At 40.2% G+C, this 27514-nt stretch overlaps 1 protein-coding gene across 2 annotated transcripts in view; it reads left to right on the top strand.

Annotated features, from left to right (window-relative positions):
* Nucleotides 1-7290: 7290 nt before the first annotated feature.
* Nucleotides 7291-27514, top strand: part of GRIP1 (glutamate receptor interacting protein 1) — a 257964-nt gene continuing 237740 nt past the window's right edge. For both annotated transcript variants that reach the window (XM_023761662.1, XM_023761661.1), the window contains exon 1: nt 7291-7571. In XM_023761662.1, the coding sequence (XP_023617430.1) occupies nt 7517-7571 (55 nt within the window). In that variant the 5' untranslated portion in view covers nt 7291-7516. The remainder of the gene's footprint in view (nt 7572-27514) is intronic.

Here is a 27514-nt window from a genome sequence, read left to right as displayed (position 1 = left end):
CTTCAACCTGAGGCTTCCGTCCCCTTAGGACAGTGGTCGGCAAACTCATTAGTCAACAGAGCCAAATATCAACAGTACAACGATTGAAATTTCTTTTGAGAGCCAAATTTTTTAAACTTAAACTATATAGGTAGGTACATTGTTATTAACTTAATTAGGGTACTCCTAAGGCTTAGGAAGAGCCACACTCAAGGGGCCAAAGAGCCGCATGTGGCTCGCGAGCCGCAGTTTGCCAACCACTGCCTTAGGACGTCTTTCAATTCTGCCATCCTATTTCCCACATGCAGTTTTCCTTTATTATACTTTCTACCATCATATCAATGTTATTTGATTAAAATACCAGTATTCTGGGGCTTGGTGGCATTTGCCACTCAATTGTATGTGTTTTTCCGCATTGCTTGAAGAAGTGGAGTTTGTCCATTTCATTGTATTACATAAAACAATTATATCAAGACTTACTTTTCCTCGCATTTAAATTCTTTCAGTTTTTATGTGTCTATAGAATACTTTAAAACATTCTCAATTCAATTTTATTATATGAGCAAGGAGTCTTAGAATGGAGGAAGCTGTGCTATTGTAGTTGTTTGTTTTGTTTGTTTTTTAAATATATTTTTATTGTTTTAAGAGAGGAAGGGAGAGGAAGAGAGGGATAGAAACATCAGTGATGAGAGAGAATCATTGATCGGCTGCTTCCCACATGCCCCACACTGGGGATGGAGCCCACAACCCAGGCATATGCCCTGACCAGGAATCAATTCATAGGTCGATGCTCAACTACTGAGCCACATCAGCTGGGCGAGTTGCTTGTTTTTAATGCATGTGTTCTTGTCCTGGAAAGCTTAACTCCTAGGTCCACAAAACAAAAGCTGTCAACATAGCAGCTGGAATGGCAACAAGGTCAGGCTGGAGGTTAACTGTTATAGTACCAAGTCCTGTTGAAGATGGAGTTACAGGTTTTTTGCTGGTGGGTTAAAGGGTATAGTATTTTTAAAAACAGACCCATCGGCTATGTAGAGATACATTATATCCCTGACGGGCTGTAATTATGCGCTATACGTCAGATGAGTGTGTGGACTATCACACACTCACCTGATCTATATCAGATTGGCTACTTTCTTCAAGGGCCAAGCCAAAGAGAGAATTTATTTTAATTTTTTCATCTTTTCTTTTTCCTTTGTTGCTGTTGCTGCCTTTGACTTCCATGAAAAACTAGCTGGGCTGTGCGTTTCTTCATATTACTTGGAGAACAACAGGGTCCCTATGAATCATCTTGTCAGAAGCACCAGGAATAAATCTGAGGTGTGCTCTGGAGAGGAGGGCACATGGCACCTCTCTCTCTCTCTCTCTCTCTCTCTCTCTCTCTCTCTCTCTCTCTCTCTCTTTCTCCCCCCTCTCTCTCTATCTTTTTCTCCCCCGGCCTCCCTCCCCCAAACAGGCAGTCTTTAAGAAACATGTTATTTGGAAGAATTTGCTCTTAAAGTGGCAGAGCTTCATTTTTAAAACAGTAATTTGCTAACTTCATTTTTTGCAGAAGATCTTTAGAAACACTATTGCTTATGAAGGTCATCCACTGGAAGGAAAACCCCAACATTTATTTAGTCAACAACAACAACAACAACAACAACAACAACAACAACAAAATATTGGACTAAGTGTAGTCCTAGGCAGTGAAAAAATAGTCAAAAATCTTGCCCTCATTAAATAAAACATGTTCCAGGCACCGGGGAAGGCAGAAAATAAACAACTGAAATAGAGAATGTGCTGAGTGATCCAGGAAAAAGTAAAGCAGAAAAAGGCAATGGGGTGGGTGTGGTGGGGATACTGGAAATGGCCACTTCACCAGCATTTTTTAGAAACCTCATCTCTTCCCTGGATCTAACCTGTTTCCTGCCCACACACCACCTCTCCTTATGGTTGGGCTCTGGGATGAGTTGTGTTTTTTGCCTTCTCAGTGGCATAGAACCCTGGATGTACCCTGGGGTGTGGAAAATTAACATTCCTCTAACTCATCTTTAGTCTGTGCTTCTACAGGTAGTCTTTTTATTTTCATTTTAATAACCATAGAATCTTTCCTATTGGATTGCCCACTTTTCTTAATTCTTCAAATAACATACTTAAGTATTTGACATAACTTGGGGTTGAATGTTGTACTAATCATGATATTATTTATATGAAAGTACCCTTTAATTTAGCCCTAAAAAGAACAAACTTGGACTTACACTAAAATTTGAAGAATATTGCTGCCCCCATAGAACTACTCAGATATTGATAAGAACATTTTTTTAAAGTATTGGCCACTGATTCTGGAATGAGTTAGCCAGGATATTCAGCGTGGGGCCCAGTGTCCCAGTGCCCCAGTGCCTCAAACAAATCAATAAATGTTTGTAAGAGAAAACCACTGCATGCAATGACCAGGCAGGTTTAAACTAGGATGCTGAGGGTCAGAATGGGAGTATTGGCAGGAATTTTAAATGTGGACTTGAAAGGAATGAACTGCCGAGGAAGAGAGTGATGTCAGTGAGTTCATGCAGGAGGAGCAGGCATCCTGTTGGGCATAAAATGAGGAGCTGGAATAGATTTAGTTCAAGGCTAGTTTGAGATGGTCAGGAAGGGTGCCAACAAATATGGGAATCAAGGATCAGCAGAGGTGGTTTGGAATGAGAGCAAAAACTGGGCTGAAAGTCGAGATTTGGGAGACAAAGCAGGAAGGTGATTGCTAGAGCCCTGGGAACAGATAAAATGCTGTGGAAGGAGGCCAAGCTGCAGGGACAGAACTTGGGGGAATTGCATCACTTAGGAGCAGGAGAAAGGACAGGCATGAGAGCAGGAACACTTCTCAGGAGCTGGGGGTGGGGGGGGGGAAGGGCTGCCACTTCATGCCATTGCAATCATGGAAGCCTTTAGAAAGTGATGATTTCTTTTTTTTTTATCTTCAAATTCTTTATTAGTTAAGGAATTACAAATGTGTCCTCATTCCCCCCCATTAACCCCCATCCCCCCCACACACTCATGCTCTCATCCCCCTGTTGTCCATGTCCATTGGTTTGGCGTGATGATTTCAATTGTTAATCCCAACCCCCTCCTTCAGAGTCTGGGCTCTGCAGTCAAATGCCCGATTATACGATTTTGTTCCCTACCAAATACATAGTGACTCATGAAACCTTTTGCAATTCGCTGTTTTAGCCGTTTTACACAAATTACTCGGTTTAATTGTTAAAACAAGCCTGGAAATCATTTTCACCATTTTGTAAAGGAAGAACAGAGATGTTAACAAACTGTTCAAGGTCACACAGCCATTTAACAATAAAAACAGGGTTCAAAGGCAATCAATTTGATGCCAAAGCCTGGACTTTTGGCCATGACACCATCTTTTCTCTACATAATGCTTCAGTAAATAGCTGAATTCAACCGGGGCTTTTAAGGAGATGGTTTCTGCTTCCTCTTGCACTGCATTTCTCCTTTTCTATATATCCCATTCCTTTACATTTCCCACCAGATGCTCTTAGCTGAGAAATGTCTAAGGTCCTTACTTTTGTGGGAGCATTCCTGGCTTTCTCATGTTAAGTGAAGGCCACCTCCTTCCCTTGGCACCATGAGGCGCATTAGAACCCCTACCGGATAAGCCAGGAACACGGGGCGTGTGCCCCCTTTCCAGCCACAGCACACCAGAGGCCCAGAGCCACTAAGTGCTTTTTAATCACCCTAGATTTGCAAGAGTATGTCCTAATGACACTTCCTAAAGGGCATCATTACATCTACAAAAATGTTTTCTCATAAAATATTTGTAGAAAATGCCTAATAAATCCTGTCTTGGGCAATTACACCCAATCTCCACACCCTGAGAGCCTCTGTTAGTAAATTAGGTCTTGCTTTTCCTGCTTCTCAGAGGAGTCCTCAGCTGCAGCTTGGCGGGGGCGGGTTCTGTTTGGAGCCCGATCCCTGTGTTTGGGCTCACATTGACACACTCCATGAATTAAGGGGCAGACAAGGGCCACTCGGATTATAGTATCTGAGGCTCATGGTTGCTTTCAGCATCTTTGAAAAGGATACTAAGCACGGCCGATTATTATAAGCGAAGGATTAAGTCAATGAAATTGTCCATAAAAAGTTGTAAAGGGGTGCTGGGCACATTTTTAACATGAACATTGTACTCTAAAATGCCCCAAAGCCCCGGCTGGTGTGGCTCAGTTGGTTGGAGACTCATCCGTACACCAAAAGGTCTCGGGTTCGATGCCCAGTCAGGGCACATACCTAAGTTGCAGCTTCTATCCCCATTGGAGGCGCATACAGGAGGCAACCAATCCATGTTTCTCTCACATCAATGGTTCTCTTTCTCTCTCCTTCTCCCTCTCTCTCTCTCTCTCTCTCTCCTTTTCCCTCTCCTTCCCCATTCCTTTCTCTCGAAAATCAATGGAAACATATCCTCGGGGGGAGGAGGGGTTTAAGGATTAAAAATAAATAAGTAAAATAAAATCCCCCAAAGACCTGGGCTGTGCCTAACAGTTAGTAACTATGACCCATTGTGTGTGAAGGTGCTTTGTAACTCACTAGGTTCTCTATAGACATAGTATACTTGTATTGTATCTTCGGAAAACTAATATTTTAAAGAAACCCTGAAATAAGGAGGATCATTTTAACAGAATAATGAGCCCTGAATCCAGCAAGTTATGTTTTCATATATTTTTTTTATTGTTGCTGTTTGTTTGTTTTAAAGAGGAACAACCCTCATGAACTAGCTTTTCTCCAGATCACTTTTGGAGCTTAACCAGACAAATATTTTGTACCATTTTGACTGCTGGATATCTCCCTAGTCTCCACTCGGTGACTCTCAAAGAGCACGTTGGAAAGTTGAGTTATCTACATAGCGGAGCCACCATACTTAACACGGTTGATGACAGGATCCCAAACACACCTGCTTACAGTAACCTGGTGGCTGAGAAATGAAGGTCACTCTGCCCACTGGTGGCTTATGTTAGACTGTGCCCAGTTGCCTTGGCCCCTTGGGACCTTTGTCCTACAGGGGAGTGATTTTTGCGGTAGAAAACCATGCGCATCTGGAAGGCATTTTGCCAGCACTAGCGTTCAGGGTCTGAGGCTAGGCTCGCATTAGGTGGAGGGCAGAGGAAGGTCTGAGGGCAAGAACTGGGCTGGGAATTGCTCCCAGGGAAATCCATGAGGACTAGCGAGGTCAAAAATGGAAGACGGTGGGAACACAGGGCAGATTCCTCTGTTTCCTGGAAAGGGGTTCCTTCAGGACGGCCCTATTTCTCTAAGACTCCTGGAGCTGAGCCTGAGCTGGCTAATAGGATATATATGGGTTGGCAGCCACATTATCCAAAAAGAAAAAAAATCCCTTATGTTGAGCCCCCAGAAACCTTTCAAAGGGCGCCAGGCAGAGTTTCCCCCTGCCAGTGAAATAGTACATTTTAGTCCTTCTGAAGATCTTCCTTAGGACCAGCGGACAATCCTTACAGAAATTGAGCCTAAGTGTCTAGTCAGATGGGAAATATGTGATCATTTTAGCCTGAAGGAAGAAGCAAATTAGATCTGAGTAGGCATAATAGCAGAGGGGCAAGAGATTCCTGCATGATTTTGAGTTTTATTTGAAAAGACATTATTATAATGGGCTGGAGTGGTGATGTTCCATGGGCAAGATTTTACTAATGCCATTTGACAGCTGCATATTCTGAGTGCCTGGTTTTAAAGCAAGATGTTAAATTGGGGGAAGGATCTTGGAAAGAGCTAACTATAAATATTTATCTCACTTTAGCTAATAACCCAATTCTCTAGCACCAAAGTACATTTTCTTTTAGAGCAAAAAAAATATCAAAGGGGCTAAAGTATTACCAGGGATGAAAATAGGATGGGTTGAAATTCAAAACAGATTAAGGCTAATTGGAACAATTATAAAAATTTGATTCTGCAATACAATCCATTTAATTTACTTTCCTATTGATCAGTGGTGGCTGCCTGCTTTAGCTAGACCATCTTGGTGAGGGAATTCTGTTCTTTCCAAAAACCTTTAAAGTAGATGCCCATGATACTCAGCTTTTTTTTCCACATAGGAGTTATTTTTCTATTGCACCCAAAATAGAATGCATGTGCATTTCAATATCGGTGGATTGAAATTGTTTGACTTAATGTGGAATTTATGAATGGAAAGGAGAAAGCTCTATCACTAAATTTGGAACATTGGAAGTTACTTTAGAAACCAGCTTGAAAGGTTTTTGTGCAGCCTTATAGTAGAGGATAAGTCTGTGTGAATAATTCATAGAGTCCTAGAAATATTAATCAAATAATTTGGACAGTGATATAGCTTTTCATTTGGACTAATTGATTTTTTTTTAAAGTTCCTGACCAACTGTATTTTTTGTTTGCTTGTTTTCTGAATGTTTGCGTTAACTCTTGTGGGAACTCCTTGGGTTGTGATGAAAATTCCATACCAAATGTTCGTTGGTATTAACTGTGGAGTGAGTCCGCTGGTGCTGGCAGAAGGAGAAATGAGCTCCGCCTTCCTGTCAGTCTGTGAATGGATTGTGAAGGGTTTGTTAATTTGCTCTTTACTCCACTGGAGCAGATACTCACAGATATTTGCTGTGTCGCAAGGCTTTTATTTGCACTGTGAGAAGAACGGTTTGGGGGAGGGTTATCATAAGGTGCATTAAAAATAGAAATACTTGGCCTTGTTTGCTTTTGTTCCCCGCCTCTTTAGAAACAGTCTTGACTGTGCTGCTTTCCAGCCAAGTCCTGTTTTGGAAAAGGTGATTAAAGGAGCCGGGATTCCTTTTGCCCCATGGTCTGCCTGCCTGAGCCCTTTCCCCCAGCTCTTCTTGCATTTCACCTCTAAACCTAGCCTGCCTTGACCCTCGTTGATGTGTAAAGTACCACAGACGCCTGCCTTTCTGACACTATCATAAGGCTGCTTCCCTGAGAGACGTAAAATAATTGTTCTCTATTGCATCCCAAAGATAATCTGCATCCTTCCTTTGCCTTTCTTTTTTTGTTATTAAAAGAACATGGTATAAGATGCACACATTTGTTCCTAAAGTCAGAGGGCAAGCATTTTCCTTGCGTTTCCAGTTAAGTGAGACACATGAAGCACAGGGACGGAAGGGGGTGGGGACGGCTGAACTGCCTGGAATGCATATGCCTTTGCCTAAAACTGGAGGCACCGCGCGGTGCTTAGCGCTAGATTTATGGAATGGCTCCTCTCCCGGCGTCGTCCCTGCTTCCTACAATTTGGTGCTTTGTTGCTATCGAAACAGCCTTACTTTCTAAGCCATCGTGATGGTGCAGGGGGAGGGGGCTGTGGCGGGCAGGGGTGGTAGTAGTAGTGAATGACACAGCTCTGCCAGATGACAGCGGACCTCTGCATCAGCCAAGAGGAATTAAGCGTTGTCACTCCCCACTGGGACTACCTTTCTCGTGGTATGTGCGCAAGGAATTCGTAGGCTGCCGCTGCAGCCAGCAGAGCAGAGCCCCGAGTACACTTGGCCACAGAAAGCAGGGAGCAAGAATGATAGCTGTCTCTTTCAAATGCCGCTGTCAAATTCTGAGGCGACTCACTAAAGGTACCGTGATTCTCTTCCTATTCACTCACCGAGTCTGTTGCGGTGGCCTGTAAACACAGTTTAATGGTTTTTACTTTCAAATATGACTGTCTTTTCAGTTTACTGTCAGGCAACAAAGAAGTCAGTGAAATATGTGTAGATGTATATGTGCAGGTAACTCGGCTTGGCTTTCCCCTCACAGCCTGGTTATGTTCATGCTGAAATCATGAACCAGCTTGTATGTTTTTTCCCCTGAACGACTTTATTCTTTCCTGAAAAGAAGATGTGTCTGGGTCCGGGACTGAAGTTATTATGGGAAACCATCGTTTTGCTTGCTGATTCACTGGTCAAGAGGCATCAAGCATGTGTTACTGTCCTTCCCCTGATACACGTACTGAAATGCCATCGGCTGCCTCGGGACCTGCACAGCCGGTGAATCCACAGAATTATTGTTTATCCTATTAATGTCCAACATCTCGTGAGCTTTTTCCCAGGACAGCATTAATTTTTTAATTTTAGAATTGCACGTTCATAAATGTAGGTAATTTGAAATGCTTTGGTCCTAGGTGATATTCGAACTTTATTTGAAAGTAAAAATTGTTGCTCTGGGTCTTATACTCAAGTATGACTGGCCTGAGATTGTCTCTCTTACAACTCTAAAATATTAATTCAGTCTCTAATATTGAAAATGTGTTTTTCTTGGAAATCACTCTATGCCATCTCATTTACTTTGCATGCATTCCATCCCAAAGTTAATGAATGGTGGCTTTAAAAAGCTAGCCCTAGGTACGTATAGATATGTGAGCCCTCTTGTCTTATTTATTATTATTTTTAGATAGAATTTTCTTTAGAGAGAATGTATTATTTAAAAAAAAAAACAACTTTACTCTGGGTAAAAGTGTGTAGCTGAAAATGCCCCCCCCCTTTTTTTAACCTGTAACATACGGCACTGTCGAGTAATTAATGGTGTAATTATGCTCTAAGCTCTGAACCTATAAATATGTTAATGGATGCTATTTCTATCAGTTTAGCTCGACATATCAGAATTCTTTGATCGCCAGCAGTGCAGCTAAAAATGCAATTAATATTTTATTTGGCAGAAGAATGAGCACAAAGCAAATAGTGAGAAATAGATCAGTAACAGGAAAGAGAATAGATACTATAGCCCAACTGACCTAATGCATTTGCAAGTTGTTTGGATAGCAGAGCGAGTCCTTCCAAAGGTTCTTTGGGAGGAATACAGGAAAAACAATCCATTTGAAACTAAGCTGTTAGTATGAGGTAGTAAGTACTGTTTTGACTTTATCCTCTGCAATTGATACAAACGTATAATTTCTGTTTATGAATTGCTATTGAAAGTCTATTCTTTATGTGGTGGTTTTAGCTAAGACTTTTAAAGCTCTCTTATTCAAAAAAGTTCTTTTCTTATCTGATTTTAGCATTTACTTAGCTTGATGCTGAGAAGTTGATGCTTGTCTTACATTATAATCATGAAACAATCAATATTTTCTATTCGTGTATTTCAGAAATTCTTTTCTAAATCCTACATACCAGAATGCAAGTGAAACCAAGCAATTTTTAGTTCTTACAAATATTTTAAAGCTTTTTCCAGTTTTCTGAGTCTTATGGAAGCATCTATCTCATGCCGCGAATAGAGATTTAAATGTTTACTAAGATAGTTGTTAAAAATCTAGATCAGCGCTGGCCCGTGTGGCTCTGTTGGTTGTAGCATACTTCTGTGCACCAGGAGGTTGTGGGTTCAATTCCCAGTCAGGGCACATGCCCAGGTTGCAGGCCCCATCCCCGATTGAAGCACATATGGGAGGCAACCGATCTCTCTCTCTCTCTCTCTCTCTCTCTCTCGCTCTCTCTCAAATCATTTTTAAAATTTAAAAAAATCTACATCAATGAAGAAAGTATTGATACCTTCTTCGTAGTTGGTATTTCATTTTTCCCCCCAATATCTTTATATCTGCTCTTTTTTATCTGGTATTTAGCTGAAGACTTCCAGTTGATGACTAAAATAAAATCTCTCTCCCTGGACAGTGTGCCTCAGTGGTCTCCGTCAAGGGCATGTACCTGGATTGCAGGTTCGATCTCTGGCCTGGTGGGGCACTGGGGGCAATTGGGAGGTGGCCATTAGAGTGTCTCGCTCACATCGATGTTTTTTTTTCTCTCTCTCTCCCTTCTGCTCTCTCTGAAAATAAATGGAAAAAAATACCCTTCGGTGAGGATTCACAACAACAAAAATATCTCTGTGGAATCAATTTGCTATCATTTGACTCCTCTGCGTGCTTGACTAGATGTTCAAATGTTGGCCAGGAATATGCCTGAGTAATGGAACGCCAACCTTGCCATCCCCTGTTCAACAAAGTTCAAGTCCCACCAGTGCTACCTGTTGTTCTGAAATGGATGCATGAATTCCAGCACCTCACCCCTACCTAGGGTGCTATTTTTCTTAGGCTGTAATACTGAAACCAAGAATTGTATGTAATTATAACCTTAAATGCCCTGTCTTTTTCAGGGGAGTGTAGTGTGGCTATGCATTTGGATGAAATTTCTGTCCCATCCTTCCTACCCATACAACTCGCACATCCTCACCCTCAACCCCCAAGTACACATATTTCTTTATACTCATGAAGACTGCACCTAATATACTTCCTCCAGATATTTACCTGAGTACCCTGCCCATAGTAGATGCTCAGTAACTGTCTGTTGAGAGCTCCTAGAAGGGGCAGAGATCTGTTTCATGTTTCTGAGACAACCTTGTTATTTGTGGTTGATGTCACCCATAAGAAAAAGCAGTATGGCAATTACAATATCTTTTGAATTCTCTTAAGGAAAAAAGGATGTATGCAATTAAAGGGAAACTATTTTCTATATGCATTCATATTCTTAGTATTTTACTTGGGTATTTTTTTAGGTTTCTTTATTCATCTATTGTCCAATTAACAAATATCTATTGAATACTAGAATCCTGGACTGGGACATTTTATGGGATAATCAGCATTTTTAAACCTGGAGAGTATTATGCTAAGTGAAATAAGTTAGAGAAAGACAAATACCATATGATTTCATTTACATGTGGAATCTCATGAACAAAATTAAAAAAATAGAAACAGACATAGATACAGAGAACAGATTAACATCAGGGAGCATGGGGGACTGGGTAAAATAGGTGAAGGTATTAAGAAAAAAAATCATAGACACAGACAACAGTATGGTGATTACCAGAGGGCAAGGGAGTTGGGGGGTAGAAGAGGGTAAAGGAGGAATAAATGGTGATGAAAGGAGACTTAACTAAACACACAATACAATATACAGATGACGTATTATATAATTGTACACCTGAAACCTATAATTGTATTAACCAACTAGAGGCCCAATGCACAAAATTTCACAAGAGTAGGCCTTCCTTCCCCCGGCTGCCGGCACCAGCTTCCCTCTGGCTTCCAGGACCCGGGCTTCCCTCGCAGCCCCGGCTTCATCCGGAAGGTCGTCCAGAAGGACGTCCAGTCTAATTAGCATATTACACTTTTATTATTATAGATGTCATCTCAATAACTTCAATTAAAATAATAAATAAATTATTATTTGGGAAGTGGTTTTAAAAGATCTATAAAACTTATATTTTATAGACAAATCCTCTGGTCATCCACATAGAAGCATGGCCCACGATAATATGGCAGGACATATTTTAGGTGAACTTAGCACTTCTCAGACTTAGGAATTGAGTCGTTTTTCTTATTAAGTTTTCAGGGCACCATTTATTTGCCTTATTGGCCCCCTACCAAGCTAAAACAAGAACAAGAAAATAACCTTGACTCCCAAGGCCCATCCCTGCCCTTAAGGCAGGAACTTTGGGCCACCGACAGACCCAGACTGTCAAAAGTATTCTTTTACTTCTCATGCCGAAATCCAGAGAAGAGATAGTCTTCTGCCTCAACTCTTCCTTCCTCCCTCCAGAATGAGACTGTCTACTGATTACCTAGCCTTGGAGACAAATCCCAAAATAACAGTTTTTCAGCTTCCCAGCCACATCGGACAAAGGAATTTTCCTGAGCAAGTAAAGCCAGGCTTCTTGGCACCTACCTTCCAGCTGCCTACCTCCGAGAGCCCTGCTTCTTCTGCCAGGGGCTGCGGTACCTCCGGAGACGTGAACAGGTCCTTTGAGAAGGGAATACCTTTTCATGTTTTACAGGCTTTGTTCTCTTTCTTTTGTCATGATGGTGTCATCTCTTTCTCCTTGAGATTGGTTGGCTTCATAGGCAAAGAATCATTTTCTGTTGTGATAACTGGTATTACTCTACTTCTTCCTCACTGTTTTAGCTCAATGATCTGAACCTTTGTGCTCCACGGGCAATGGAGCTTTTATTCTGTCTGCCAAAGTCAACATCAGCCAATACATACTTACATTCCACAGAGGCCATGGCTCTGGTAACCTTGTGGGTTTTGTCACCATTCACTTTATCTCCCTGTCTTCTTTCTACCTGCTCGAAACTCATGTCCAAAAATTTGTCTTCATTTTAGTCTAGATTTCAAACTTGTTCATTATGACTGGCCTCACTGTCATTTTATTTTCTACTTGGTTTCTCTTCCTGCTTCTTTCCAAACACACATATGGCCTAGAATAGAATTAACCCTCCCTGCCCCTTTCCATCGGCTTACTACTGGCAGCCATGGCCCTGCGTCCCAGTGGGGTGTCTGAGCTAGATGTTTGTGGCTGGCATCCAGCAGCTTCCTGCTGTGTGTGCCTTCTTTCTCTCTGCCTCTCTCTCTCCTGGATTTCTCCTCCCAACCTCGATATCCTTCCTTCTGTTGTGCTGCCTGGACATTCAGGGACATTACTTATCCACTGGCGCTGAGCAGGTGTAAAGGGCTTTGTTCTGATCACAAGCGCATGCTCTTCCTTGCAGTCTTTGCTTCTTGCACTTTCCCCAATCTTGGAATCATCATGCTTGAAAGGGGAGGTCAGACATTAATCTAGGATTTGTCTCCTGAGAGAACTGAGACTCAACCATCTTAGACAGCCAGCAATCTTCATCTTAATTCTCTCCAACAGGGACAGTCTCACAATGTGTCTGATAACCTTTCAAAGGATTGTTCACTTGAATTCTGAATCCCTTTAAACTCTTCGATGCTCGTCTAATGTTAAAAAAAGGTTTTTCTCTTCAGAAATTCATTTTCTATGTGCAATTGCAATCAACTTCAACAATGCATTTACATTTTTTTGTCTTCGTGGAAGAGAAAAGGAAGGTATTTCCTATCTCTTCCCTTCTGTAACATTCTTTTAATCCAAAGAACTTTGCATCAGTCATTGAGTTCAATGCCATTGTTCTGAACATGATTGCTCCTCTTCGGATAACCTCACATTTTCTGCTTAGATCCCCCTGCACTTTGCCATCCATCTGTGTCGAGTCGCACGGCTCCTCCAGCATTCTGTTCTAATGGCCCTCGTCCACTCTGTGATGTGATTCAGAATTGATTATCATCTAGGTTGAGAACGCTCTCTCTCTCCTGGACCTCGTGTCTCCCATCTCCCCTTTCTCATTTCTTCTGCTAACCCGCGCGGGCCTCCTCTGTCAGATCCTGCCATCTGGAACAGCTTGACTGTATCTCTCCACCTCATTAACTTTCTGTCCCTTTTCAAATTTTACCTTTCTCCTTTGTCCATACCTCTTAATTTCATCCCATCAGAGCTAGTTTATTTATCATTCCAGCCGATAAACTTTAAAAAATACTATGTACTTAAAAGTAAGTTCCCAGAATAAGATCTATTGTTCGGTCATGGGGCATATGTCTCTCACAAATAGACCCCACTGGAAAAGAATTCCGTAACCAGATCCCAGGCGGGTCTTGGGGTTCTCCCACAGCTGCTGATGGTGGTGGTGACTGTGATGGATTTCTGGCTGCATTCTCAGGGGGTTGACATTGGACTGTGGTTTGGACCATGTTACTCCTAGTGGTCCGAACCTTTTCATATGTGAAAATGGCTGCACTTATAGTCACACTTTTATTCTGCCCTCTTCCCTTCACCACCCCCCCCCCACACACACACACACACACTCCATCTTCTGGATGGGAATTGCATGTTAGAAATACTTTACTTCCTTCCAGGAGGTATCCATCCTTCTGATGGAGTATTTGGCTATCCCTCATACAACCTTCTATGAACAAGAAGTCCATACCCTTCTGAAATGACAGTGGCTGATTAGGAAGGAAGGAAAAGCTGACTTATTACTGGGGAAAGAGAGGTCAATTTAGGATAGGCATCCTAATATATTAACCTCTGTGCTTTGGAAAAATGAGAACCAATGTTTCATTCTAATGTTCTAGGTGGAAACTATAGACCTGCCCACCTAGAATATTAAGAGAACTCAACCAAGGCCATGCATCACGAGTCCTTCACATTCCAGATGTTGTTGGGGAAATAGAACTGACTTGCAAGTGAGATGTCTGATCCTGTCTCAGCTCTTCTGCTTTTACCTGTGTGGCAGAAAAAAGGAACTGAGCCTCCTCACTGAATCTCAGGTTTCTCATTGATAAAATAAAATCATTTGTGAAAAGTTTCATATGGTTTTATGCTCATGTTAGCTATAAGAAGATAGTTTGATTTAAATTTTCTACTGTGATTGATGTATTTGAATTTTTTTACCTTAGTAAAGTCACTTTATTCTGGCAGGAATATATTTTTGGTAATTTCCCACTATCGTAGAGAAGATGAAATATGGTATTCTGGTAATTTCTAAGAATATAAGGATGCAGTCAGTGTTTAGATCCCTTTTTCTCTTTTTCCTCTCAAGTTTATGTAGTCTCTTGGCATTATTTTGCTCATATACCTGAGAATTACATGTAAAAACTAAAAATTATTAATCTATGTCTTATTAAATCTACAGAAGAAAATATTTTGTGCAAAATTTCTTTTGTAATTGCTTTATTAAAGTTTCAATACCATATATAATTTTAAAAAACCCATGTCTCAGAAGTTTATTACATTTATCTTCTTGAAGGATATTACTTCACCCTTCAGATGCAAAGAGGAACTTTGACCTTGCCTTTACAAAAGCAATAAAAACAAATGCTTTCATATTTCTTAGTCATTGATAACTGCCTACATTCAGATAAGGCCTCTTAGACTATTAGAAAATGGGGAAAAGGCTTATTACTAATTCATATTAGGTTATTAAATAGATGAATATATGATAAAGCACTGTAATTAAAATTTGTACTAAGAAAAGTTTCTGTGCGATTTTAAAACAAAGACAAATTAGGATTAAAGGTAAAACCTAATGTCGCTAAAGATCTGTTGCCAGTATTGGAATGGGAACACAACCGTGTGGAGGAGGAGGAAGGAGACAAGTTGACTTACAGTTTATTCTGTGTGCTGTTTACTGAGATTTGAAATTATACTATGTATACAATATGTTTGCCCTACATTTTCTTCTTAATATTATACCCACTTGTGCATGTCAGTGCACACTTGCCATAGGAAAATGTTACCGTCTCCATAGGATTCCATTGTTGGATCACCATACTTAACAGATCTGCCTATTCCAAATCTTCACTCTAATAAAGGATGGTTTTGAATATCTTAAAGAAATTTTTTGTGTTTTAAATTGTTACCTTAGTGTATTCTCCCTTTAGTATCTACTGATATGTATTTCCTGAGAAATGTGTTTAGGATGCATATCCAACACATTTTCTCAAAGGCTTTTCTAAATCAATAAAATTGATAGAAATTTAGTGAGGGAAGCCGCCTTTGGATGCCATTAATATAAAAAAAACACACACACACACACAAAGCAAACATGGCATTTCAAACAGGGGAGAGAGCGCAGCCTTCAGTAACTAAGAGAATGAGACAGAAACGGCCATTTGGATTTGGAAGGGGTCATGCTGACCGTTGAGAGGACAGTGTCGGCGGGGTAGCGATGTCCACAACCAGATTAGGAGGGGTGTAGGCATACCTAGGGGCCAGGAGTGCAGCTCTCTCTTCTAAAGCAGACAGTGAAGGCCAGGCTAACACTGAGCAGTAGCCTCTGGGGCTGGAGGGTGTGGCTGCAGGGAATAGGGAAGGGTATTACAGGATAGGAGAGATCTGAGCACTTTTTTTAGGAGAAGAAGGAACCAGCAGAGAGGTGGAACAGTAAGATGTGCACCAGAGGAGGGATGACTCCTAGAGCAATGTGAGGCTGGGTTAATGGAATGAGGACCATGCTGATGGGGGATGCAGATGGACGCCAGCCTGGCCAGTGAGAGGAACACTTCTGTCATACAGGTGGGAAAGCACAGGAAGAAAGATTTAAAGTAGACATTAAAGAAATTAGCCTGACTTGACTTTGTTAATAAGTTAGAACATTCTACACTCATATATATTTTTTAAAATATATGTCTTCCTTTTTCCTCATTGACCCTTTCTAGTCTGCACCTGCCCCCCTCTCCAAGCCTTCACTGTACTATTGTCTGTCCATGGGTTATGCATATATGCATATAAATTCTTTGGTTAATCTCTTCCCACCCCCCGACCCCTTCCCTCAAACCCGTCAGTCTGTTGTATGCTTCAATGTCTCTGGATCTATTTTTTTGTCAGTTCACTTTGTTCATTAGATTCCACATATAAGTGAGATCATGTGATCTGACTGGCTTATTTCACTTAACACAGTGCTCTCCACATCCCTCCATGCTGTCTCAAAGGGTAAGAAATCCTTCTTGGTTATAGCTGCATAGTATTCCATTGTGTAAATGTATCACATCTTTTTTATCCATTCATCTACCGATGGACACTTGGGCTGTTTCCAGGCCTTAGCTATTGTAAATAATGCAGCTGTGAATATAGGGGTGCATATATTCTTTCTCATTAGTGTTTCAGGATTCTTAGGATATAAACCTAGATGTGAGATCACTGGGTCTGGCAGTTCCATTTTTAATTTTTTTGAGGCCACTCCATACTGTTTTCCATTGTGGCTGCACCAGTCTGCATTCCCATCAACAGAGTACTAGTGTTCCCTTTTCTGCACTTGTCATTTATTGATTTGTTGATAGTAGTCATTCTGGCAGGTGTGAGGTAGCACCTCATTGGTGTTTGAATTTGCATCTCTCTGATAATCAGTGACCTTGAGCACTTTTTCATATGGTGGCCATCTGTACGTCCTCTTTGGCGAAGTGTCTATTTATGTCCTTTGCCCATGTTTTTATTGGATTATTTGTCTTCATATTCTTATGAGCTCCTAAACCAGGGGTTTCTAAATTGTCTCTGTATTGGATCACCTGAAGAGCTTAAAAAATAATGGCACCTGTGTCAACCCAGAGATTGTGATTAAATTGACTGGGGATGTGATCTGTGCTTTGGAATTTTTAAAAATTCCTCAGGTGATTCTGCTGTGCAGATGGATTTGGAAGCTTCATTAGATGTAACACTGAACCTTTGGGCATGTTTGAACCAGAGACAAGTCCAGGAATTTGATTCAATTGCTGGGAGGTAGAAATTGAGCAGATTCGCCTTCCTGTGACTTTGAAGCCAGACCCCCCATATGAAAATGGAAATTGAGCCAAAAGAAAGAGACACCAGGTCCCAGTGTCAGAGTCTCTGGACAAAAACTATCTTAAGTGAACTCTCAGCTCTACCCCTGAATTTCTTCAGTTACAGTAGCTAATAATTACCCTCAACACCTAAGGTAATTAAAGCCAGGTGTTTCTGTCAGTTGCAATCAAAAGAAGCCAGAAATGGTTATAACACATCTTAGTGTATTCATTTTTATGAGTTTATAAGATATACTTTAAAAATCACAACTGACTCAACCCTTGTGGACTCGTGAATCCCTCACGTTGCACAGAACACCAGGTTCAGCCTCAACTAATCTTGGTCCCCCAACTCCGTGTTGGGTGATGAACACCACTGCTAATTTAGAATTTCCATTGGATCTTTTGTTCAGTGGACCATTGATCTACTGCCCCCGCCTCTGCCCACTTGGCCGTCCACATAAGCATAAACTAGAAGCATGTTGAGATAGGGATAGAATGTTTTATTTCCCTGTGATTTTCCTGTCCTTGCTATTCCGGGAGCCAAGGGTTCCTCGCTTTCCCTCCTGCTTGAGCAGAAGGTGCTTGTTTAAAGAGCACAGTTACAGAGCAGGGTCATAAGCTTGTGCTGCTGGGCTATCTGGAGTGCACTGTTTCTCTGGGCATCATCAGCTCTTCTCCTTACTCCCTCTTTCCTTCTTTTAGTGCCTCCCCCTTCCAATCTAACTGGCATAGAGCTGACTTATGGTGAACGATTGCACCCACATTTGTATCCTGCAGGAAGTCTGTCGTCCCAGCATGACTAGCTGCATGCTGGAGCCAGCTTGTACTGGCCTAAAAGAGCCAAGAGTTAAATTTTCAAGAGTTTTGTGAGCCAGTTGTTAAACACATCTATTATTAAACTTTATTACATATAAACTTACAATTAAATGAATTATATTAAAAACAAAGGTAATACTCAACATTCCTTACTTCCTAATTATCACTTAATATTATTTTACTCCATTTGATTATGTATACTGCTGAGGTCTGTGTATCAGTATTGTGCAAATACTATATAACAGTGTGCTACTGCACATCTCTTACCAAATTCCCATCCAGTGACATCATGTTAATGGTTTGAAATTGGCTATGGTGTGAGTATTTACACCATGGAAATTGGCAAATGCTATAAATCAGGGCTTCTTCCTAAGCTTCTGAAAGTCAGTTGTTAATCATTTATCAACATACTACTGAATAGGTATCGCCACTTTATTTATTGGTAACACCTGTGCAGATGTCTTTCTTTGTGCTCTCTAAATGAGATGGTGACTATCTGCTTATCTGTATACAGCCATGAGACTATGAATTCCTTGACATTAGTGTGCATCTTTTACTTATTATTATGTCACCAGCAAGTACACAGAATTTGGTACAACGAAAATGCCATGTTGAATGGATAGTGTTAATTGCTACAGATCTCTTGCATTCATCAATCTCACATGTTCCCCGTGGATTTGGAAAGTTTCAGACAACTCCTTCCCTTTTACCAGAGCTCTTGATTTTAGAAAATATTCTTTCAGGTTTTCACATCACATGAGGAAGCCCTGGGACTTTTCCAAGGCGCTTCAGCATCAACTAACACCTGCTCCCTCTGCCCTCCTTCCCCTCCTCCTCCCAAGCCTGCTCAGGGCCACCTGGGGGAAGACATTGGCAGGAGGCCAGGAACAGCATCCTGGAGCTTGGAGGCTGAAGGGCAAACTGTGGTGAGGTTGTGCATGACCAAATTCCCAATGGGATTCAATCTGGGGAATATGTAGGGCCGACCAAGTTTCTGATTGAATGGAGTCTTTCCCATGCTAAGTGACTAAATACAGATAAGAAATGAATTCTTTCATTGCCTTTAGTTTCTAAATAGTTTGTTGGTCAATTTGGTTCCTATGCTGTGAAGATTCATTTATAATGTCTCAGATCAAAACAGTTTCCAAAGAGTATTACTTCCTAATGATATTTTTATGTAGATGATATTTGTTTGTTTTAAGTGTATACCTCCAAAATGTTAAACATCTGTATAAGGCTTAGGGGCTCAAGGCATACTGTCCCCCAAAAAAACTTTTTCCTCTGCTACATCCCAAATGTCAACATGAATGTAAAAAAGGGCAGTTCTACAAATTAGAGGAGTGGATTTCAAGAGACCAGAGATTTTCAGAAATGTCTGAACGATGGAAAGTGGATAAACCAACGCAGACATTACAGTCTGGAGCAAATACAAGGGACGTGGAGGGGGAGTGGTGCTTTCTGGCACTGGAGCCTCACAGACTCCAAATGTGTTGGTTTGGGAGGTCAGGAAGAAGAGGGTAGAAAATAAGGTAATATTTTGAAGGCTGCAGCAGCTGGAATAGTCAACCTGCCTCCCTTTTAATGTATTGTTCCCTAATCTAAAACCAGAAAATCAATCTTTGAAGAAACTCAAGGATTTTCAGAGACGATGACCCCAGAGCAAAGCCCTGCCCATTGTGGCATGAAGTTAGTGAGGAATAGGCAGGTATAACGTGCCTGCCTGCCTTGCCGTCTGTCCTCAGCCAAGGCTCTCACATAAAGCCTGCCAGGGATCATGCCCTGTCATTCTGAGGAGAGGTTGGTTAAGAAAACATATCTGTGTAACTCAGAATACCTACTTGTATCAAGCAACCTAGTTCTTTATTAATAAGTATAAGCTGATGATCACTGACATTTGAGGACTGACAACTGACCTGAAGAAAGAAGAAGCAATTTGGGAACAAAAGATACATTCTGTAAAAGTCTAAGTAGTAGCATCGAAAACATTGAAAAGGGTATTACATACATAAGCCAAGACCAGCTATAATGATAAGGGGGAAAAGAGAAATATACAGAATTCTTAAAATATGAAAATATGACTGCTAAAGTAAATATTCATTAAAAGAAAATGTTGACAAAATAAAGGCAGATATTTGAAAAAAGTAGGTACCTAGAAGGTGAATTGGAAAGACACAACAACCACCTAAAAAGACATGAAGAGAGCAGAAGGAAGAAAGGAGAAGAAATTATAATGGAAATTGTATGTAAATTCCTGAAATTAAAGGACATTTTCAGATTGAAAGGGCCCACTGAGCCCTAATCTGGATGACTGAAGAAAGACCTAGACAAATTCTCTTGAAATGCCAGGCATGAAAAAGAGAAGATCCTAAGATCTTCTCAAGAGAAATAAAAATACATTTTCTGTAAGGGAATAAGAATCAACATGGCATTGGACTTTTTTATCAACACTAGATCCTAGAAAAACTTTTTCAATGCTTGCAAAGTTCTGAGAAGGTATGCTTTTAAACTTGGGACTGTCACTCAAGGGTGAACATAAAATAAAGATATTTTTAGGCACACAATAACTCAGATAATTCATATTCAACATGCACTTTTAGAAATAACTACCTGAGAGTATGCTTAAGCAACACACACACACACCCTGAATCCGGGAGAGAGGAACGTGTAAAAGTCGAGGAGCCGTGGATCTAATGTACGAGTGCAGTGGAAAGATGCCCCAGAAAGGCAACTGTGTAGTAGAGAGCAGTTTGTCCAAGTCAGGAGAAGAGCATCTTCCAAAGAATGTGGATTTCTTATAACAGTTAATGAATAAGTTGGGTAAAATTAATGAAGAAGTAAAGATATAAGTATTCTTTTGTCAACCAGAAAAAGTGAGGCAGTTAGAAACCCTAAAGAGTACAAAAGCTGGAAGAAAAGTAAAAATCAGTGTAAAAGGGTCATGTTTTTGGGCCATGGTTTTTAACCTTCATACTTGAAATATTCTCCATTGAGTAGCACAGATTTGGTAACAGAGAATTGCATTTCCTGCTTTAGAGATTTCATCACATTATTTTATTTTGTAATGAATAATAATTATTGAATCAATTTGATATTGTCATTTATTAGATTTTTATTTTTACAGTCTGTATAGAGGAAGCACAAAATTAAATTATAATTACAGAAAAGAATGTAAATATTATAAACTTGTAGAACATAAAGATGATTATATATCCAATAAAACTTAGAGATTTATGGAAGAAAGTACAGGACTACTAATCTCCTCAATTTATGTAGAATATATTTAAGGTACTATGTGAAGTTTACACCTTAAGAAAAAAAGATTGACCCTATTAAATACTGGCTTGGATATGAGGCAAGTGGAATTTTCATATACTTCTTATGGAAGTATAATTTGATACTACCACTTTTGGAAAACTGTTTAGTAGTACCTAAATATGACATAGCAATTCCATTCCTCATTTTACACACAACAAAAATCCATAACATATGACTCAAAACACTTGCACAAGGATGGTCATTACAGCACTTATTTGCACTGACACAAGAGTGGAAACAACCCAGATACCCCTTAGCAGTAGAATGGATAAGTGCATGATGGTATCTAATAGCACACGGTATGTAATTTAAAAGAATGCACTATTGCTACATGCAATTAAATGGGTGAATCTCGCAAGCATAATGTTAAGTGAAAGAAGCTAAATACAAAGACTATGTGATTCATTTATTAAAAAGTTTAAAAACACTGAAAACCGATATATGACGATAGACATAAAAACAGTTGTGGAGACAGGGATTTGGTTCTGGTCTCTGTCTTAAACTGAGCTGTGATTACATGGGTGTGTTTGCTGTGTGAAAATTATCTTGCCATTCACTTTTGATTTGTGCATTTTCAGTGCATATGCTGTATTTCATGAAAAGGTTTATTTTAAAAAACCAAAGTTTTCAGTACATTATATTTCATAAATATAACTAAATGAAAAACTAATGCTAACTGTCAAAATAGAGAGGAGGAGGAAAAAAAGAGAGGACCATGCACATGAAATAACTTTCTTTTTCCCAATGTTGATAAATATTGTTTAAAATTGATAAATGGTTATAATTATTTTGGAATTTTCAATAGTTTGGCAACTGAAACAGTAAGAAAATGTTTCCTGTTGAGGAATGGGTGTGAGTACAAGAAACAATGGAAGAAGGAAACTACTTTTTATGTTTTATACTTCTCTACTATTAACATTAAAAAGAGAAAAACAAAACAATTAAAAGTAACTTTAATATTAATAACAGCTACAATTTATTTCATGCTGCTATTTCTGATATGCTGAAGTAGATATTCCATGTAACTTATCTCAATTAAATCTTCACACTTTATATTCTTTACCACATTTATTAGGGTGGAGTTTATGAACCCAGTTATAATGATAAAAACTAAACATCAAAATACCCAATTTAGTACAAAAACATAAAACATTATTTAGAAAAATAAATCTCAACAACCCAGAATATCCTATCTAATAAAGAGGGAATATGCTCATGCCATCATGCCATCATAAATATGGCAGCACCCACAGCCAATAAGGAGTGGATATGCTAATTGATGGTCCCGCCCTCAAAGATGGCAGCACCCACAGCCAATAAAGAGGGATTATGCTAATTGACTGTCCCACCTCAAAGATGGTGGCACCCACAGCCAATAAGGAGGGAATATGCTAATTTACTGTCACACCCTCAAAGATGGCGGTGCCCACAGCCACAAGATGGTGGTGCCCAGTCCCATCAGCCCCACCAGGGCAGCATGTGTGCAGCAAGGCTGGGCCCATCTGAGGGATATAAAATATGAAGATTTAATTGAGATAAGTTACATGGAATATCTACTTCAGCATATCAGAAATAGCAGCATGAAATAAATTGTAGCTGTTATTAATATTAAAGTTACTTTTAATTGTTTTGTTTTTCTCTTTTTAACGTTAATAGTAGAGAAGTGTAAAACATAAAAAATAGTTTCCCTCTTCCATTGTTTCTTGTACTCACACCCATCCCATCTGAGGGTGGGCCTGGCCACTCCATGTGCCTACCTCTGAAGGCCCCCAGTCCCCTCAGCACCCCAGCCGCCCAGGGCCGCCCGAGGCTCAGGTAACCAGGGCCGGCCTAGGCTTGTGCTGCCGGCAGTGGCAGCAGCAGAGGTGTGATGGGGGTGTTGCCTTCTCCTGATCACCGGGTCACCTCCCAACCCTGAGGGCTCTCGGACTGTGAGAGGGGGCAGGCTGGGCTGAGGGACCCCCCTCCAATGCATGAATTTCCATGCACCGGGCCTCTAGTGTTATTATATTAAAGCACATTTGAGTTTGAGTTCCCTAGCAGTCAAGGGGGAAAAATAGGCTTTTATTGTGTTTATAAATCTCAATACCCATTAAAAAAACAAACAAACAAAACCCCGTTTATCTAATGTATGTTAGATGCTATAATTATGTTATGGCAAAAATAAAAGTTATTTTTAAAACTCTCTTACTGACTCAATATAAAAAGCGGAGGGCATAATACTACATCATAACACAGGGTTTTTAGGAAATGCAGGTAGTTGAGTCTGAACATAGTGACATCTGGAGCTTTTCCCAAGCTTTGTTCTTTAGAAAACTAATTGTGCTAGATGTTAATACTGTAGTTACTCCATCGAAATGGGTTCAAGTTAAATTATCTTGGAAAATGCATCAAACTGTAATCTCTCATTTGTAGATTTAAAAACTATATTAGAATATTAAAGACCCTTAGAAATAAAATAGGGAATAAAGCTACTTAATTTGAATTAATCCAGTGTTTTCTCAATGTATTTGACAACGGGACTTTTTTTTTTAAGTAACCCTAACACTGTTGGAAACCAGATTTAGGGAAATGTTAGTTTACTTCGATACAGGTTGGAGTGTTGCAAACATAGAAGCACCAGTCAGCCCTAGCTGGTTTGGCTCAGTGTATAGAACGTCGGCCTGTGGACTGAAGGGTCCTGGGTTCAATTCCAGTCAAGGGCACATGCCCAGGTTGTGGGCTCGATCCCCAGTAGGGGGCGTGCAGGAGGCAGCCAATCAACGATTCTCTCTCATCATTGATGTTTCTATCTCCCTCTCCCTTCCTCTCTGAAATCAATAAAAATATATATTTTTAAAAAAGAAGCACCAGTCATTAGTAGATATTAGTAGTCATTAGTAGACAGTAGCTTTCAAAACCAGTTGTTTCAAACGCACTCTTGGCAAGCACTGGAAAATGAAAAATTAGCAGTTGACTCTTCTGAGAATTGCCTCAAGTGCCAGTGTTCTCTGGTATTCTTTATACAATTAAACCCATGTGCTTCAGAATTGTGAGTGGTACAAAAACTCGAGTCGAACAAATTCTTTTCTAGACATACTCCTCTCACTTTCATACAGAAATAAACCACAGGCTTCTCTGCAGCTGGATTAGACCCCACTAAGCCCCACCCCTCAAAGGGCAGAGCTGTCTGCATTCTGAATCTGCCAAATCATTTCAAGTCAATTCCATGAAACCACTAAGTTCTGTGCGGTGAAACGTGAATGAGATGATTTGAATTCATAACATTTAAAAGGCAGCTATTACCAGTCAGCCAACCAGATGATGAAAGAGGCAGGTGACCCTCCAGCACGGTCTAGTTTTTCATGCAGCCACTTCCTGGGGAGGCTGGCAATAAAGATTTCTGAAATAACTAGACTTCTCGGGGGAGGTTCAGTTTGTCATTTGTCAATTATATTTGTCAGGATGTCTGCCAAGCATAAACATTATATCATAAGTATGTCTTACACTAAATTCTTTACAGCAATAATCAATACACCCTAATAATAAGACAATGGCATATCTTTCAATTTGGTAGAACCTGTGGGCATAATTCCAACTGAGCAAAACATTATCAAGTTATCTTGATAAAGGTTAACAGGAGGGGGAACGCTATACCACTTAGACTTGGAATTTGACCTGTCAAACGGGCACCCTTATCCACAGGGATTCTGACAGTATTATGGCATACCCTTTGAAAAGGCGTTAATAGCCTGGGCTTTAATCCAAGATTGTACAGCTTGACTCATAGTTAGTTCCTGTTTGTGGAATCAAAGGCAAAGAAGATCAATGAATACGACAAAAAGTCTTACCTCGTCTCAATGTGATGAAGCAAGGATAGAGCAGTAATCAGCAGTGAAAAACTGACTCCTTAATGCAAAATAATAGATTGAAGGATGAAGGTTTACCATTTATTGTTCTTATAGAGAAAATGAGTCATAGTTTTGCAATGTAAGGTGGCTTCCCACTTTGACAAGAGAGCCCACCATGAAGGAATTATTCCCAAAAATGTCATTATAGTAAGTGACCTGGCAGGAATGGCATTCACACAGGACAGTCATTATAATTCTGGGAGGAAGAGCGTTTTTGTTTTTTTTTGTTTTTCCCCCAAGATCTTTTTCAACATTGAGATAAGTGATAGAAATATTTCAGAGAGGTGATTTGTTTTGTTTTGTTTTAACCAAATCCTAGGAAGAGGCAGGTCTGTAAACCATAACATGGGAAAAGCATCATGAGATAATTCCCCCAGTCATCTAAAGAAACGTGTGCTTCCACTCTCCCCCTGGAGACGGCATACCTCCGATGACAGCGCACAAGGATCTCAGCTTTTCAGCCAAAATTTCTTCTCGGAAGTTTCTTAGAACTCTCTCCCTCCCAAAGGAATTACCTTGAAAAGATTTGAAGTTAAACAGTTTATGCACAATTTCCTCCGTATTGTGTTTAACTTGTACAGATTTTTTTGGGGAGGGGAGGAGTGGGGAAATAGAGAATCTGAAGGGGACGATGCAGAGGGAGGAAGCAGGATTCCTGACTACAGCAGACAGTGAACTTGAAAAATAGTAAAGGGGCCACCAGGATGAACAGATATTAGCCATGATTAGAAGAAAACCTCTACAGCACATTTTGAATGGTCTAAATCTGGATCTTTCAATTTGGTTCCTCATTTCAAGTGTTTTCAGTGACTATTTCCCTAATTCTTCCAAGGATGACACACAGTGCAATCCTACATGCATAGGAGTACAGACAGCTTAGAAGGTTGGAGCTTAATCCTCTCACTGAACCTAGCCTGAGAAAGGCTGCAGCATTACTTATGGGAAGGAAGAGAGCCTTGTTTTATCTACATCTCACCTGGCTGAAATGTCACTGTTCAGCTGAGACACATGGTGAAAGATTAAGTGCTAAAGGCTATTTTAGGATGAATTATTTTATTTAAAATGTCAAAGGCAGAAATGGAAAGAAAAATAGGGTTGTTTATTGCTTAAATAGGCCAGTAGTCATTGTAGAGGCTTGAGAAAGTACTTCAATAAAACTTAAAGTAAAAGTAAATAAGGACTCAGAAAAATATTAATTGGGGGAAAAGAAAATGTATAAATTATTCCATCTTTTCCATCACTTCAGTGAAATTTTAGACAAAACAGTGTAAAATGTATGTTATATAGAGTCTAATATTCAAATGAAGTCCCTCTGCTATCTATAATAATAAAAGCGTAATATGCTAATTAGACCAGACGTCCTTCCAAAAGAAGCCAGGGTTGCCAGGGAAGCCCGGGTCCGGGTGCCCGGTGGTGGCCGGAGGTGGCCGGAGGGAAGCCCGGGTCCTGGGTGCCAAAGGGAAGCCGGTGCCGGCAGCCAGGGTAAGGAAGGCCTACTCTTGCACGGACTTCATGCATTGGACCTCTAGTGTTTTAATAAAGATTATGATAAATTTTCTAGGCAGTCTGATTGAAAGTAGTAATAGATGTTCATTTTGGTTTCTTTACATCTCCCCAGGTTTTCCAGAATCTAATCAGGGTTTCATTTCCAAAGGACCTTCTTCTCAGAGCTAGTTTTGTTTCGTTTGTTTTTGGTTTTAGAGAGAAATAATCTTTTTTTTTTTTTTAGAATTCAACTTCTATGGCTTTGGTTGACCTTTTTCATTGGGAATTCTAGATGAGCAAAATTTCCTCAAGACTCAAATCTCCAGCCCTAGTCAGGTGGTTCAGTTGGTTAGAACATCCATCCCATGCACCAAAAGATCGGGGGTTTGATTCCTGTCAGGGCATATAAAGGGAGGCAACTGATTGATGTTTCTCTTTCTCTCTCTCTCTCTCTCTCTCTCTCTCTCTCTCTCTCTCTCACACACACACACACACACACACACACACACACATCATTTTAAAAAACATATCCTAGGGTGAGGATAAAAAAAAAAAAAAGACTCAAATCTCCAGAGGCAGAACTTAACTCTCTGGATGGCTCCTATTTGGCACAGGGAGTTCAAATCAGCTGCAGAGGTTGCTTCCTGCACTTAAGGGCAACTCTGCTTTCAGACTACTGTATAGAAGTCATTTTTCTCCCCAATATTGCTCAATTTCTATAAGGTCATGGATTCTGAATCACATCTGGAAACTTGAACATATTTCTGATGTTTCTAGGAAAGCCACCATATATCTGCATATTAAGCTTTTATTTTCTTAAAACTTATAACCCCCCTTCCAAAGTCAATATTTGTGTGTTTATGTTTGTATAATTTACAATATATATTCATATATGTAATATACATGTATATAATTTGTATGTTGTATATATCTGTG

The sequence above is a fragment of the Myotis lucifugus genome, unplaced genomic scaffold, assembly GCF_000147115.1.
Source record: "Myotis lucifugus unplaced genomic scaffold, Myoluc2.0 scaffold_212, whole genome shotgun sequence".
In the NCBI taxonomy this organism is placed as follows: domain Eukaryota; kingdom Metazoa; phylum Chordata; class Mammalia; order Chiroptera; family Vespertilionidae; genus Myotis; species Myotis lucifugus.
This window is presented reverse-complemented; position numbering and strand designations above follow the sequence as displayed.